Raw genomic sequence first — 12,492 nt, 5'->3', positions numbered from 1 at the left:
CACTGTAACATATGAGAGTCTGGTCATATAACATATTTATCTGGTCTTACGGAAGTCATGTATAGCAAAAAAAAACATAAACATAAAATGTAGATTACATTTTTAGGAATTTGTTTAGTAAACTGCAACAACTGCACTCAGGAGACTATTCATATAAATGTATTATACACAGTTATCACATTGTAGGTCTCAAAGGATCAAAGCAGAGGCCACTTGTGAGGATACTAAGAAGAGGTCCTCAATCTGCTCTTTTCAGAGCCACAGATTGGGGGTGGGGAGGGGGCAGAATGCTGTAGGGGCAATGGAGCCAGGCAATGTTTTGTCCCTGTTCAGGAGACTATCCATATAGATGTAGTATACATTGATACCACATTATATGTACATTTGTATTTACAGCAGATACAGATGCCAGTGAACCTGAAGATATTTTCAGCAGGATTATTGAAGTCAACAAAGGTATCAACCTACTACTAAATGCTAAAATGCAATACAAAGGAGTTAGGTTAAGAAGTCTAAGGGGGAATTGAATTAGCTATAACGAGTCTATGGAAATATGGAAATATATTGCCTCAATGTTTTTTCTCAAATCTCTGCTCATTCTCCCTATCATTTCGTAGAGATGTGGGGAGAAAAGGACTGGAAACGTGTTACTGCATTTTCTGGCAATGTGTACAGACGGACATTGGTATGATGTCCGTCGGCACCTTGCCTCTAATTTAATTCATCCATAAATGTAGAACAATAGTATTTATGTAGAACAATATTATTTTCAGTTGGTGTGTTGAAATGACTCTTACATTGTACATGCATTTGTAATTTAACTACAATAACTCTTATAAAGTAAGTGAAGTTGTGTTATTGATCTAAGAAACATATTTTTAATGGAAACAAAGATGGGTATAATATTACTTTGATATTGTTACAAGTTAGGATTAAGTTATTAATCTGACATTTCATTAATTTGTGTTTTTCATCTCTGCAACTTTCTTTTTAAGAATAAGTATATTCATTCAATACCACGCTCAATCAGACTTTCCCACAGCCTTCAAATCTTTAGATGCTCTTTGAAAACCAATCTCTCTTTTAGAGGTGACCTCATCCCCGATAACACTATTCACACTAATGCACCCTTGTAACTGTCCCAATCTTCATTCTCAACCACATTGGCTCCTACTATTTCAGCTGTGCCTGCTTCCACTTAGAATGTAAGCTCTGTAATGGGCAGGGTCCTTCATGCTGTTGATTTCATTTCTGCGTTTATTTTGTCTACCTTGTATGTCACTGTTTTATGTATGTCCTGATTTTATTACTGTACAGCGTTTCAGCACTTTAAAAATCTACATTAATAATAATAATAATAATGTCACTCACCGGACCGTGAGTGCGTGGCTCTCCAGTATTCATGCCAGCACCTATCCTGAACCGTGGCCGCCTGCCATCCTGATGGTCTGCGCATGCGCAGTTCCTAAGAACTCTTCTGACCTTTGCTTTTAGTTAATTGGTTGATCAGGCAACGCTCCCTATTTAAAGCACCTGTGTTCATTACCTCGTGGCCTGATCTTGGAGTCTCTTTCCCTGTGAGTCTCTGAAGGTGTTCCTGTGTAATTCTCCCTGTCTTCAGCTTCCTGCTGATTCCTGCTCAACTCATTGCCGGTTTCCAGACCGCTTCAAGTCTCCTGTGTTCTACTATGTCTTCAGTTCCCTGCTGATTCCTGCTCTAATCATCTGCGGCTTCCAGTCCGCTATTACCTCCAGTGTTCTACTCGTGTTTGCTATCTCCAGTGATTCCTGCATTGCTCATCGTTGTTCTACCCGTGTCAAGTTCTCTGCCTGTGTGCTGACCCGGACCCTGATTACCGCTACCACTCACCTGTGGTTTCTTTACTCGTGCTGGCGTGCAGCCGCTCAGCTGTTCCTGTATCCTCTCGTGGACAGCCTGCTCAACTGAACCGCGGTATTCTTACTTTCTATTGACTGTATTTGTTTACTGCATATCCGCTTGGACTGTTCTCCACTTACCCACGGAATCCTCTATTTCCCTGAGACTGTGTTATTACTCCGCATATCTGCTGGGAAGTTTACCTCCTTGTTCAGTCGTGAGATACATATGCTAATTGACCTTCTGCTATTAGCCTGGATTCCAGTAGTGAATTTGTCTCTGTCAAGCAGCGCCTGCCACACCAACATAGACTTGTGCATATGGTTTGGGATCAAGTTCCTTGTGCTCTCAGTGTCTACATTCTATGTTTCCACTCATCAACACTTGTACACCTCCTCACCTATTAAGCAGTGGTACAACTTGCTATATGCAGACCACTGACTTCCCCGCTACCTACCTGCACCTGGACAAGTCTTCTCACCATAAGCAGTGGTACAACTTGCTATACGCAGACCACTGACTTTCCCGCTACCTACCTGCACCTGGACAAGTCCTCTCACCATAAGCAGTGGTACAACTTGCTATACGCAGACCACTGACTTCCCCGCTACCTACCTGCACCTGGACAAGTCTCTTCACCAAAAGCAGTGGTACAACTTGCTGTACGCAGACCACTGACTTTCCCGCTACCTACCTGTACCTGGACAAGTCCTCTCACCATAAGCAGTGGTACAACTTGCTATACGCAGACCACTGACTTTCCCGCTACCTACCTGCACCTGGACAAGTCCTCTCACCATAAGCAGTGGTACAACTTGCTATACGCAGACCACTGACTTCCCCGCTACCTACCTGCACCTGGACAAGTCTCTTCACCATAAGCAGTGGTACAACTTGCTATACGCAGACCACTGACTTCCCCGCTACCTACCTACACCTGGACAAGTCTCTTCACCATAAGCAGTGGTACAACTTGCTGTACGCAGACCACTGACTTCCCTGTTACCTTCCTGCACTTCTTTACGTCCATCAAGATCCTCGTGCTCATATCTACCTAATCATTAACCAGATTGCTGCTAGTCATTGACTTTTCTATTTGCATCCTCTCACCATCTGCTGAGTCATATGTTCCGCTAGTCACCCTTCTACCAGAGGACCACTGTGTAACCCACACTACTCTGGTAAGATCATCATCTGGTGATATCCTGGGCAAAGACTCCTAGTGCCCGTGACAAATAATAATTCTTTATGTGTGTTGCTTTGACTAACGATCCCCCTGGGCCGCACCAATTTCTTGAAAATTTCTCTGCATGGCTCCCTCACTTCTTATATTCCTACATGCCCAGCATCATCCTGGGTGATTTTATCTTACCCATTGTTAATCCACTTTCCAATGCCTCTTTCAAATTATTGTCTTTAAGCTCTTCCCTTGGCCTCCCCCAGTTGGTTGAATCCTGTACTTATTGCGATGGCCACTGCCTTGATCTTGTTTTCTCTAGCCTATGTTCATTTTCTGATTTCCTTAACCCTCCATTTCCTCTCTCAGATCATCAACTTATCAGCTGTATGCTCACCCCCACTACTTTATCCTATATGCTGTCAAACTCTACCAAACCTCCTCATACCCGCAGAAATCTTAACAATATTCATTTTCAACAGTTTTCCACCTCTCTCCAACACCTTTTCTCCCCAATCTCTATATTATTCTCCCCTGATACAGCAGTATCTCATTCTCACCAATCCCTAGCAGCAGTCCTAGATCATGTGTCTCTAGCGAGTCTCCTCCACATGGTGTTGGAAGTCAGCCGTGGCACACTAAAGTAACACTAAGTCTTCAAAGATGTTCCCGTAAGCAGACTGTCACTCTTGTAAATCTCCTACCTTTAGTGAATTCCTCACATATAGTTCGAACTATTACACTTATCCACATGCTCTGGACAAATCAAAACTAACATACTTGAAATCGTTCATTTCTGCTCATGCTTCTAACCCCCAAACGTTTTTTAAACATATTTTCTTCTGAACCCTCCCAGCCCAATCCCTCTCAATACAATCTGTGCCTAGTATCATCATCATCATTATTAGTTATTTATATAGCGCCACTTCTTACTTCAAGTACAAGATTGATAAGATCAGACTTGGAATGGTATCATCTCCCTCGACAAGCAATCAGCTCAATTCCTTCCCAGCATCCTCTGACATCCTCTTTTTATTTGATTTCACAAATGAAGATCTACTCTTTACTTATCTTCCTGCTCTACCTTCTGTCCTCTTGATTCTATACCTTCACATGTCTCTTGTACTCATTTCACCTCCAAATACAAATAAAACAGAGTTAATAATATTCCCACCCAACAAGAGAAGTTTCCCACCTGACATTTCTATTTTGGTTGACAACATGATCATAAACCCCACCCCACAAGCTTGCTGCCTTGGTGTGATCTTTGACTCAGAACCATCCTTTTTTCCCCACATGACTCTATATTTAAATCATGTTGCAGACTTTCAAAAAAACTTTGCTAGTATACACACATATCTTACACAATACACTGCAAAAATCTAATTCATGCACTCATCATCTCCCACATTGACTATTGCAAATCCCTCATTACTGGTCTTCACCAAAACAGACTCAAGCCTCTACAATCTATTTTGCACACAGAGGCTAAATTGATTTTCCTGGCAAATCATTCTTCCTCTGCTGAGCCACTCTGTCAGTCTCTACATTGGTTGCCTGTTTTTTACCAAATGCAATATGAAATTCTTCTACTAAACAACAAGGTCATTAGCAAAACTGCACCAGCATTCAGCTTCTTACTTTTACCACCCTTTGCACAATTCCCACAAGACAATAACACTCTGACCCCTGACCAACATTGCTATGTGACTGGATCATATTGCATACTAATAACTTTTACCTTTGCAATATGGCTGGACCGAAATGCAATATGTAGACCTAACCTAATGTATCAAACTCCCATTGTCCCTTAGATTGTAAGCATGTAGGCAGGGCCTTTCTACCTCTTTATCTGTATTATCCAGTATTGTATATTATTGTGTTTGTCCCCAATTGTGGGCTACAGAATTTGTTTGTACTATATATAGAAATATTGATGATGATGATGACACGACATGAATTTTGCTCATAGTAAATTAACATTTAAATGCTTCATGTCTATTTTTCTGATTAATGCAGGTTATAACATGACAAGACAGCAAGGAGACATTGTTATAAAAACTGGGCGCAGCGCTATCATGTGTTTAAGATGCCTGTGGCCTAAATCTGAAGATGGGACTGTCCCTGTTCCATACACCTTATCCCCTGATTACAGTGAGTTTCCTCTTCCATATGGTTTACTAATGTATTCATGGCCATCTATTGCTCTAATCTATTAATAAATGTGCATCATTCTTTCTCCACAGATGACAAGCAACTGAAGGTGTTTACAAATGCTATGCAGGAGTATGAGACATTAACCTGTGTGAGGTTTATACCTCGGACAACAGAGACGGCTTTTCTCAACATTGTCTCTTCAGAGGGGTAGGTTCTTCCATTCTGTCTATGTCAAAAAGGAATTATTATTATTAAAGGTTTATTAAGAGGAGAGATGAGAAAAATAGTACAACATTGTTTGGAATTATTATTATTATTATTATTATTATTATTATTAGCACTGACATATTACACAATGCTGTACATTGACAGAATCATGATACATACAAATGACATAAAACAGAAGGTAAAGAAGGCCCTGCCCTAATGGGCTTACACTCTAGGTGTGGGGAAGACTTGATACATAAGGGAGTGGAATAACAATTGTATCAGCTGTTGGAGAAAGTGTGTGTGATTATAGTAAGACAGAACCATTATCAGCCAACAATAATAAAGCAGTCATTGGTGACCCAAAATATTAACCAGTTACTTTAAAAATCTTAACACAGTCAGCAGATGTCAACCATAGCTGCCCTTCACTATTTATTGTGGGGTTTGCAAACTTCAGGGATCTTGAATCAATCTGGACACTGATTTGCAGGGAAACAAATACCATGGGAGATTTGCTAATCTATATTCTCGAGTGCAAAACAAACAAAAAACAAATAAATAAAAATCACACATATGTATATATGTATATGTTTTAACAAATATATTAGAAATAAAAACAGGAAACAAGCAGTATGTATAACCTGCTAATAACAGTCTACATACCTCACTGTGCTGTATAGAGGAGTCTGTACATGGGATACAATAGTTTTAGAAACAGTTGTGCAACATATTTCCTGTTTATATAACACATTCATTTTTTCTGGTCAATCAGTCGAGCCAGACATCTGCCACCTTTTTGAATTTAACTATGAGACTAACTATGCAGAATATTCTTAATATTGAATATATAGAAGAAGTGATTCTTACATTACATTTATTTGAATAGATCTAAATCTTCCTTCCAGGTAATTACTATGTATTGCTCTGTGTGGATGACTATGCTGTAACCATTGAACAAACTCTCATTGCTTCCTTACTGTTTCTAGCTGTGAGTCATTGGTCGGACGAACAGGTGGAGGTCAGAAGGTTGGAGTACAGATTGGTGGTTGTGTGAGCAGAGGGATTATACAACATGAACTAAATCATGCCCTGGGATTTTACCATGAACATATGAGGAGTGACCGTGACAACTATGTCGACATCATGTACCAGAACATCTCACCAAGTACTTTGCACAAAGCAATTACATAAATATTAATTTTGAGTTGTTTTCATTGATGCATGTGGTGTTGTAACTGGGCATTTCCTGTTGCAGTGTGGTGGCCTGATTTCAAGTCCACAGACACTAATAACCTGGGTCTGGAGTATGACTATGGCTCAGTGATGCATTATGGAAGGTAAGTTAATACCATTTGCTATGCACATTTTTATTATATTGTAGATGATGGTGCTGGAAAATAACTAGAACACATTGATGTTGGAATATTCCTTTTTATGATGTATCATTCTGGAATGTACTGATGTCTTTTGTCTGTGTGACAGGTATACATTTTCTAACACTGCAAACCAACCTAGCATTGTATCCAAGCCAGACCCCAACGTGCCTATGGGACAAAGGAATGGATTAAGTATCTTGGACGTTTCCAAAATTAACCGGCTTTATCAGTGCAGTAAGTATTGATAGATATTTGATTCTCAACAATGGCCTTATCTGTGTGCAGTTTGTATGTTCTCCTCTTGTTTGCGTGGGTTTCCTCCGGGTGCTCAGGTTTCCTCCCACACTCCAATAACATACCGGTAGGTTATTTGGCTGCTATTAAATTGCCCTTAGTCTCTCTCAGTCTGTGTGTGTATGTGTGTGTACGCTAGGGGATTTAGATTGTAAGCTCCAATGGGGCAGGGACTGATGTGAATGAGTTCTCTGTGCAGCATTGTGGAATTAGTGGCGCTATATAAATAAATAGATGAAAATGATGATATGAGGCCCCAATTAGATTTAGGAGTAAATCGAGCTTGCACCTTGGCATACCATGTTGGCTGCATGCGGGGAAGGGTAAGCTCCTATCTCATCTCTAAACTGCAGTGTAATGTTATAGTTGCTAATATATTTGTGCTGTGTGCCAAAGGTAATTCAAGAATATGTAGAGGCAGGAGAGAAGTTCAAATGACTATGAGATTATTTGAATTTAATGTAAACATATACAGTTACCAATGATCATATTCAGTGAAAGCACAGCTTGCAAATGATTTGTAAACTAAGAACAGAGTAGTCTAGTAGTGGCTTCATCTGACAGCCATAGTGAATAAATGATCAGTAGGTAGTGATATAGAAAGATTTCCTTCCTAGCCAGCTGACCAATGTTTAATAGACTGTTCAATGTTGAAAATGCTCTACACACAGGTAGATATCACAGTAAGCAGAAAGCCAAAATGCTGAGTTGGAGTAGTAATGTTGGTGCCAAGGTCCAGAGTCAGAAGTCTTTGTATGCCGTTAGTCAGGGAATAAAGAGCCATATTTGAAGGTGAAAACAGTAAACTGAAGAACCCCAGAGGGGAGACTGTACAGGAGTCAAGAATAAAACTCACTGACAAAGCTGCAGAGAACAGGAGGGTCATTTAAACTCCACAGGTCCAATCAGGTCAAAAGAGAAGCATACCTTAATTTATTGAGACAGGTGTATATTAACACATGCCCACCTGAGCTAAAGTGGCAATCCCAATATCCTAACAGGAAGAGTGTATTTTCCATGCATTGAAAACAACTTGTATTTACACTCCTTACATAGCGCCATGGTTTGTCCAGGTGTAAGATTCTACCCTGAAGAGAGATTCCTTCCTAATTCTACATGAGGCTCATAGAGTGTGTAGGTGAAGTTATCTGTCACATATATAGTAAATCAAAATGAACTAATAACTGGAAATACTTCACCAAGTCTACAGTAATTGATTAAAATCACTGTCTCCCTTCATAGATGTTTGTGCTCATTTACTTACGAACAAAAATGGAATATTGAAATCAGCCAACTATCCCTCAGCCTATCCCAATGATGCCAGCTGTGTTTGGTTGATCAGAACAACCACTGAACAGGTACAGTATAGAATGCTTGGAACAGGTGACAAACAGAAGGCAAAGGAATTAAATATAATTTCCAAAAATCAGTTCTGCCACTTCCGGGGACATGAAATCCAATACACCTGGAAGATATTCAGAGCAGATCTCACTGCATTGAAATGGATTTTGATCTATCACGATGGAGCTTCAAAAGATCCAATCACCAGCTAATAAGTGTAATATATGTGTATTATGGCACTACACACACAGTGATATAAGTAGCGTTAGATGCCTTTCTGTCCTGACTATTTGCAGGTAAGGACACACACACGTTATATTCATTCAGACGGATCTCAAGGTGCGTCCAGCTGTACATCACTAGCATTGGTGCCAAGTGTACATCAGAAATAAGAAGTTTGTGTATTTAGCCCCACGATAGCCTATAGAAAGTATAGGGATGTCACAGACTTAGTAGTAAATACAAAAGCCACATTACTCTATATGTTCACAATCTAATAATGTGTCATACACAACTGAGATTAGTAGCTTTACAGTTTCTAATAAATGTGAAATGTTCAATTACCTTATAAATATATATAAGTAGAAACACAAATATCATTGCACCTCACTGAACCAGCCCTCCTAGCACCCACATCAGATACCTTCCTACTGGTGTATCTGCAGCTCCATGTCTACTACAGTCTCAGTTATGTGACTATTCCTTACTTACTGTACTCGGCCTATGTTTGCTCGCATGTTCCCTCCACCTTTTCATTAGTTGTAAGTGTAAGATGCATTGTAAGCTGCATACAGACGTATCAGTATGGCTTTTATACATATGCTCAGTAAGAAAATGTGTATTTTACACAAATAAAAGAGACAACTCTGCATGAGCCCCACAGTGTTCATCGTGCATTACAAAATCACAAGAACCTATAGAGTTTGGGTCCGAACCAGATGTATTTCTTGGAAATTATCAACCTTCACTTAATAAGTAAGGAAAAGGCAGATTTATAATAGGACCTATAGATGGTGCTTCCCTGAATAAGAATAATCATTTATCAAACAAAATAAAGTGTATTCCTATAGGGGCATTCGGGGGCTGAAATATTATAAAACACCTGCTGCTCAATTCAAAATGCAATGCTTCTAGTTATAGTTCTACAATACTCTAGGGGATAAGTGATTATCCCCAATGACTTATCAACTCTTTTTTTTATCCCCCTAAAAGAATATTTGTCTAGATTTTGTGGAGCGTAGGACAGGAGAGAGGTCCAGGAATATTTGTGGACATTTAAAAAAGAGAGTTGAGAAGCTTTAATCACATATTGATCACATCCTCTGTGCAGTAAAGTCCAGTTTGGCTTAAAAGTGTAAATTAAGTTACACGTGGTCTTATTTCTTAAACTAACATTTCTGATATTAATGTTTAATATTTAGATCACCCTGGATTTTAATGGCTTTGATGTCCAATACTCACCTGATTGTGTATCTGACTACATCAAGATTTATGATGGTCCCAGTAGGACTTCTCCTGTGTTGCTGGACAAAACATGTGGGACAGGACCGATCCCTCGCATAGTTGCTTCCACTAATCAGATGCTGATTGAGTTTGTCAGTGACAGCCGTGTTACTGGGGTCGGCTTCAAAGCTACATATAGCTCAGGTATTGTATTCAGATTTTAAAAAATGGCTTATATGTCCCTTGTATTTGCACAGTTTTATCATATGGACATTATACTGTATATTAATGAGAACAAAGCCATTGGTTAACCCCATATACTTGGTAACTGTTGTATATAGTTATGTGTCTTCTATATATGATTATTACATAATATGCAGGTAGAAGAATGTACATATGTGTGATCATTTAGTTTTCTAATTCCTATTTCTTTCTCTTTCTTTACAGTATAATTGAGGAATATTACACACCGGGCAATGTCATATTGCAGTAAGAACAATAATTAATTGAGGAGAAAACTGACATCACAACTGAGGCAAAACTCACAGTATCATTTCCTGTCTATACATGGTGAAATTTTTTTTATTTCTCCCAGCAGATTTGTAATAAAAACCATAAAGATAAACAATGTAATATCTATATAAAATATTGTTTATACGTTAATAGGAAATTATATTTGTATCTCTCTTACTATGGATTTGAAAACATATTTTTTGTAATGTATACATAATAAAATGGTTTTCTCGAATAGTTGTGTAAGATAATTATTTTTAACACTATGTTTTATATTCAGTGACTTTAATGGTCATACACATTTGAGTCTGGAAGAGGTTGATCTAAAGTTACATGACTACAATTGCAATGTATTTCTGTACACCATAAATATCTATGAAATAAATGGGATTTATCTACCAGGAAATATAAGCATATTAGAGGTGACTAATACCACTTTCATACTGCTGCCCAGGCAATATCCCGGGTTTTTCAAGCCGGGTTTTTGCAGGGGCTTGGAGCGTCCCAGCTCAGAAACACCATTCATACTGCACCTCGGACCCGGGAATTTTCCGGGTTGACCCCATTCATACTGCACAAGTCTGTGCCCCGGCAATTTGTGGGAGTCATCACCAGAGCAGTTTTCATTGGCAGAAAAATGAAGACTGGATGCTGCTCCAGTGTTTAAATCCTGGCAGAAAAACCTGAACTTTGCTTCCTTTCACACAACTAGTATTTCCCAGACTTTGTAACTCTGTAATGTGGGATATCAGCTACATCAGACACCCAAATAAAAACACAGCACTGCACTTTAATCAGGACAAGTAACCTTTAAAGGGAAATATACTCTATCTATTAGCATGATTTATATATGTAAAAAAGTACAATAGTGATGGTCTCTATATATCTCCAATCATGTATACCCAATGGTATATTTATGTATGTAATAGCCATTAATAAAATTTCTGTAAACTGCCCTTCTTTTCATATACATTCTTTGTATTCTCCTGCTTTAAATCCTCCAGAGACAGGCAGACAGCCAATCATCTTGTTTTCTGTGCAACCCGGGTTGAAAAACCCGGGTTGCACCATTCATAGAGCAGGCAACCCGGGTCCGACCCGGGAATTACCCCTCGATAAATCCCAAGTTGAAGACCCGGGTTTTTAGACCGTTGATTTTTGACTTGTATCATTCATACTGCACCAAGACCCGGGTCATTTGAGCTCGCCCCGGGAAAAACCCGGGATTTTGGTGCAGTATGAATGGGGTATAAATCATTCCATGACCATAGGAAAGCACAAAGCCACAAAATAAGAGGTTGCCTTATTTCTCATAATACATAAGTAGTATTTTATAACTCTTCCAGGCAAAGATGAGGCATCCGCTAAATAATATTATTATGTTTGTCCCTCTCTGACATCACTGGTCACAATTACTTATACAAGTATTCACACCATGAATGTATTATAATATCTTACTTGTACTCACAAAGGGGGCTGGTAGTACAGTATTTACCTATAGAACTTGTGCTATCCAGAATCTCTATAACAAAACAATCCACCAATCTGTTTATGTAGAAGACAAGGGGGGTAAAGTAGTAAATCAATGGATTAAAAAATCCCTTTACATTGTCTATAATTTTGGTCAGCATATTATAACAAATTGATTGGCAATTACAAAATGAACAGATTATAAGTAAATCAATGTACACATGGGCCATTTGTCCTCATTAAACAAATATATTATTTGTAGTACCTAGTAATAAAGTGTGCATTTGAATATATTTTTTTAACATATTTTACGTTGGGAAACTGGGTCAATTAGAAGAAGCTGCACTGGAACCTCAGGCAAAGTGCAGCTACAGGAAATGCATAAGTTAGGTGCATGTAATGCTGATATTAATAGTTATTACATGTTAATCCATATTAGATGGATGTAGATGAAATAATAATATGTGTCAGGTCAGCAAAGTTGCTGTGAGAAATAGTCCATGTAGTTTAATAACAACTGTGCATCCTAAACATGATATAGAGGGATGATATTATATATAGAATTGACACTTTGTCTAGTTGCACCCCGCTGATAGTAACAGAGAGAACATAACTGGAAGCACTGTCTAGAT

At 38.8% G+C, this 12,492-nt stretch overlaps 1 protein-coding gene across 1 annotated transcript; it reads left to right on the top strand.

Moving 5' to 3' along the window:
- The first annotated feature begins 428 nt into the window (after window positions 1-428).
- On the top strand, window positions 429-10,329 carry LOC142139076 (embryonic protein UVS.2-like). Its single transcript, XM_075196354.1, has 9 exons — window positions 429-456; window positions 5,076-5,210; window positions 5,303-5,420; window positions 6,410-6,588; window positions 6,679-6,760; window positions 6,906-7,033; window positions 8,336-8,451; window positions 9,856-10,081; window positions 10,325-10,329. The coding sequence occupies exons 2-9, from the start codon at window positions 5,084-5,086 to the stop codon at window positions 10,327-10,329; spliced, it is 981 nt and encodes a 326-aa protein (XP_075052455.1). The 5' UTR covers window positions 429-456; window positions 5,076-5,083.
- The last annotated feature ends 2,163 nt before the right edge of the window (window positions 10,330-12,492 follow it).

This window comes from Mixophyes fleayi, chromosome 2 (genome assembly GCF_038048845.1).
Source record: "Mixophyes fleayi isolate aMixFle1 chromosome 2, aMixFle1.hap1, whole genome shotgun sequence".
In the NCBI taxonomy this organism is placed as follows: Eukaryota; Metazoa; Chordata; class Amphibia; order Anura; family Limnodynastidae; genus Mixophyes; species Mixophyes fleayi.
The sequence above is the reverse complement of the archived record's forward strand: the minus strand, read 5'-3'. Positions and strand labels throughout refer to the sequence as shown.

What these genes read in the sequence shown, in the direction of transcription:
- LOC142139076 (XM_075196354.1), top strand. Translation starts at nt 5,084, where the DNA reads ATGACAAGACAGCAAGGAGACATTGTTATAAAAACTGGGCGCAGCGCT. An exon ending in CACCTTATCCCCTGATTACA is followed by an intron (nt 5,211 to 5,302) that starts GTGAGTTTCCTC and finishes CTTTCTCCACAG; the next exon opens with ATGACAAGCAACTGAAGGTG. An exon ending in GTACCAGAACATCTCACCAA is followed by an intron (nt 6,589 to 6,678) that starts GTACTTTGCACA and finishes TTCCTGTTGCAG; the next exon opens with TGTGGTGGCCTGATTTCAAG.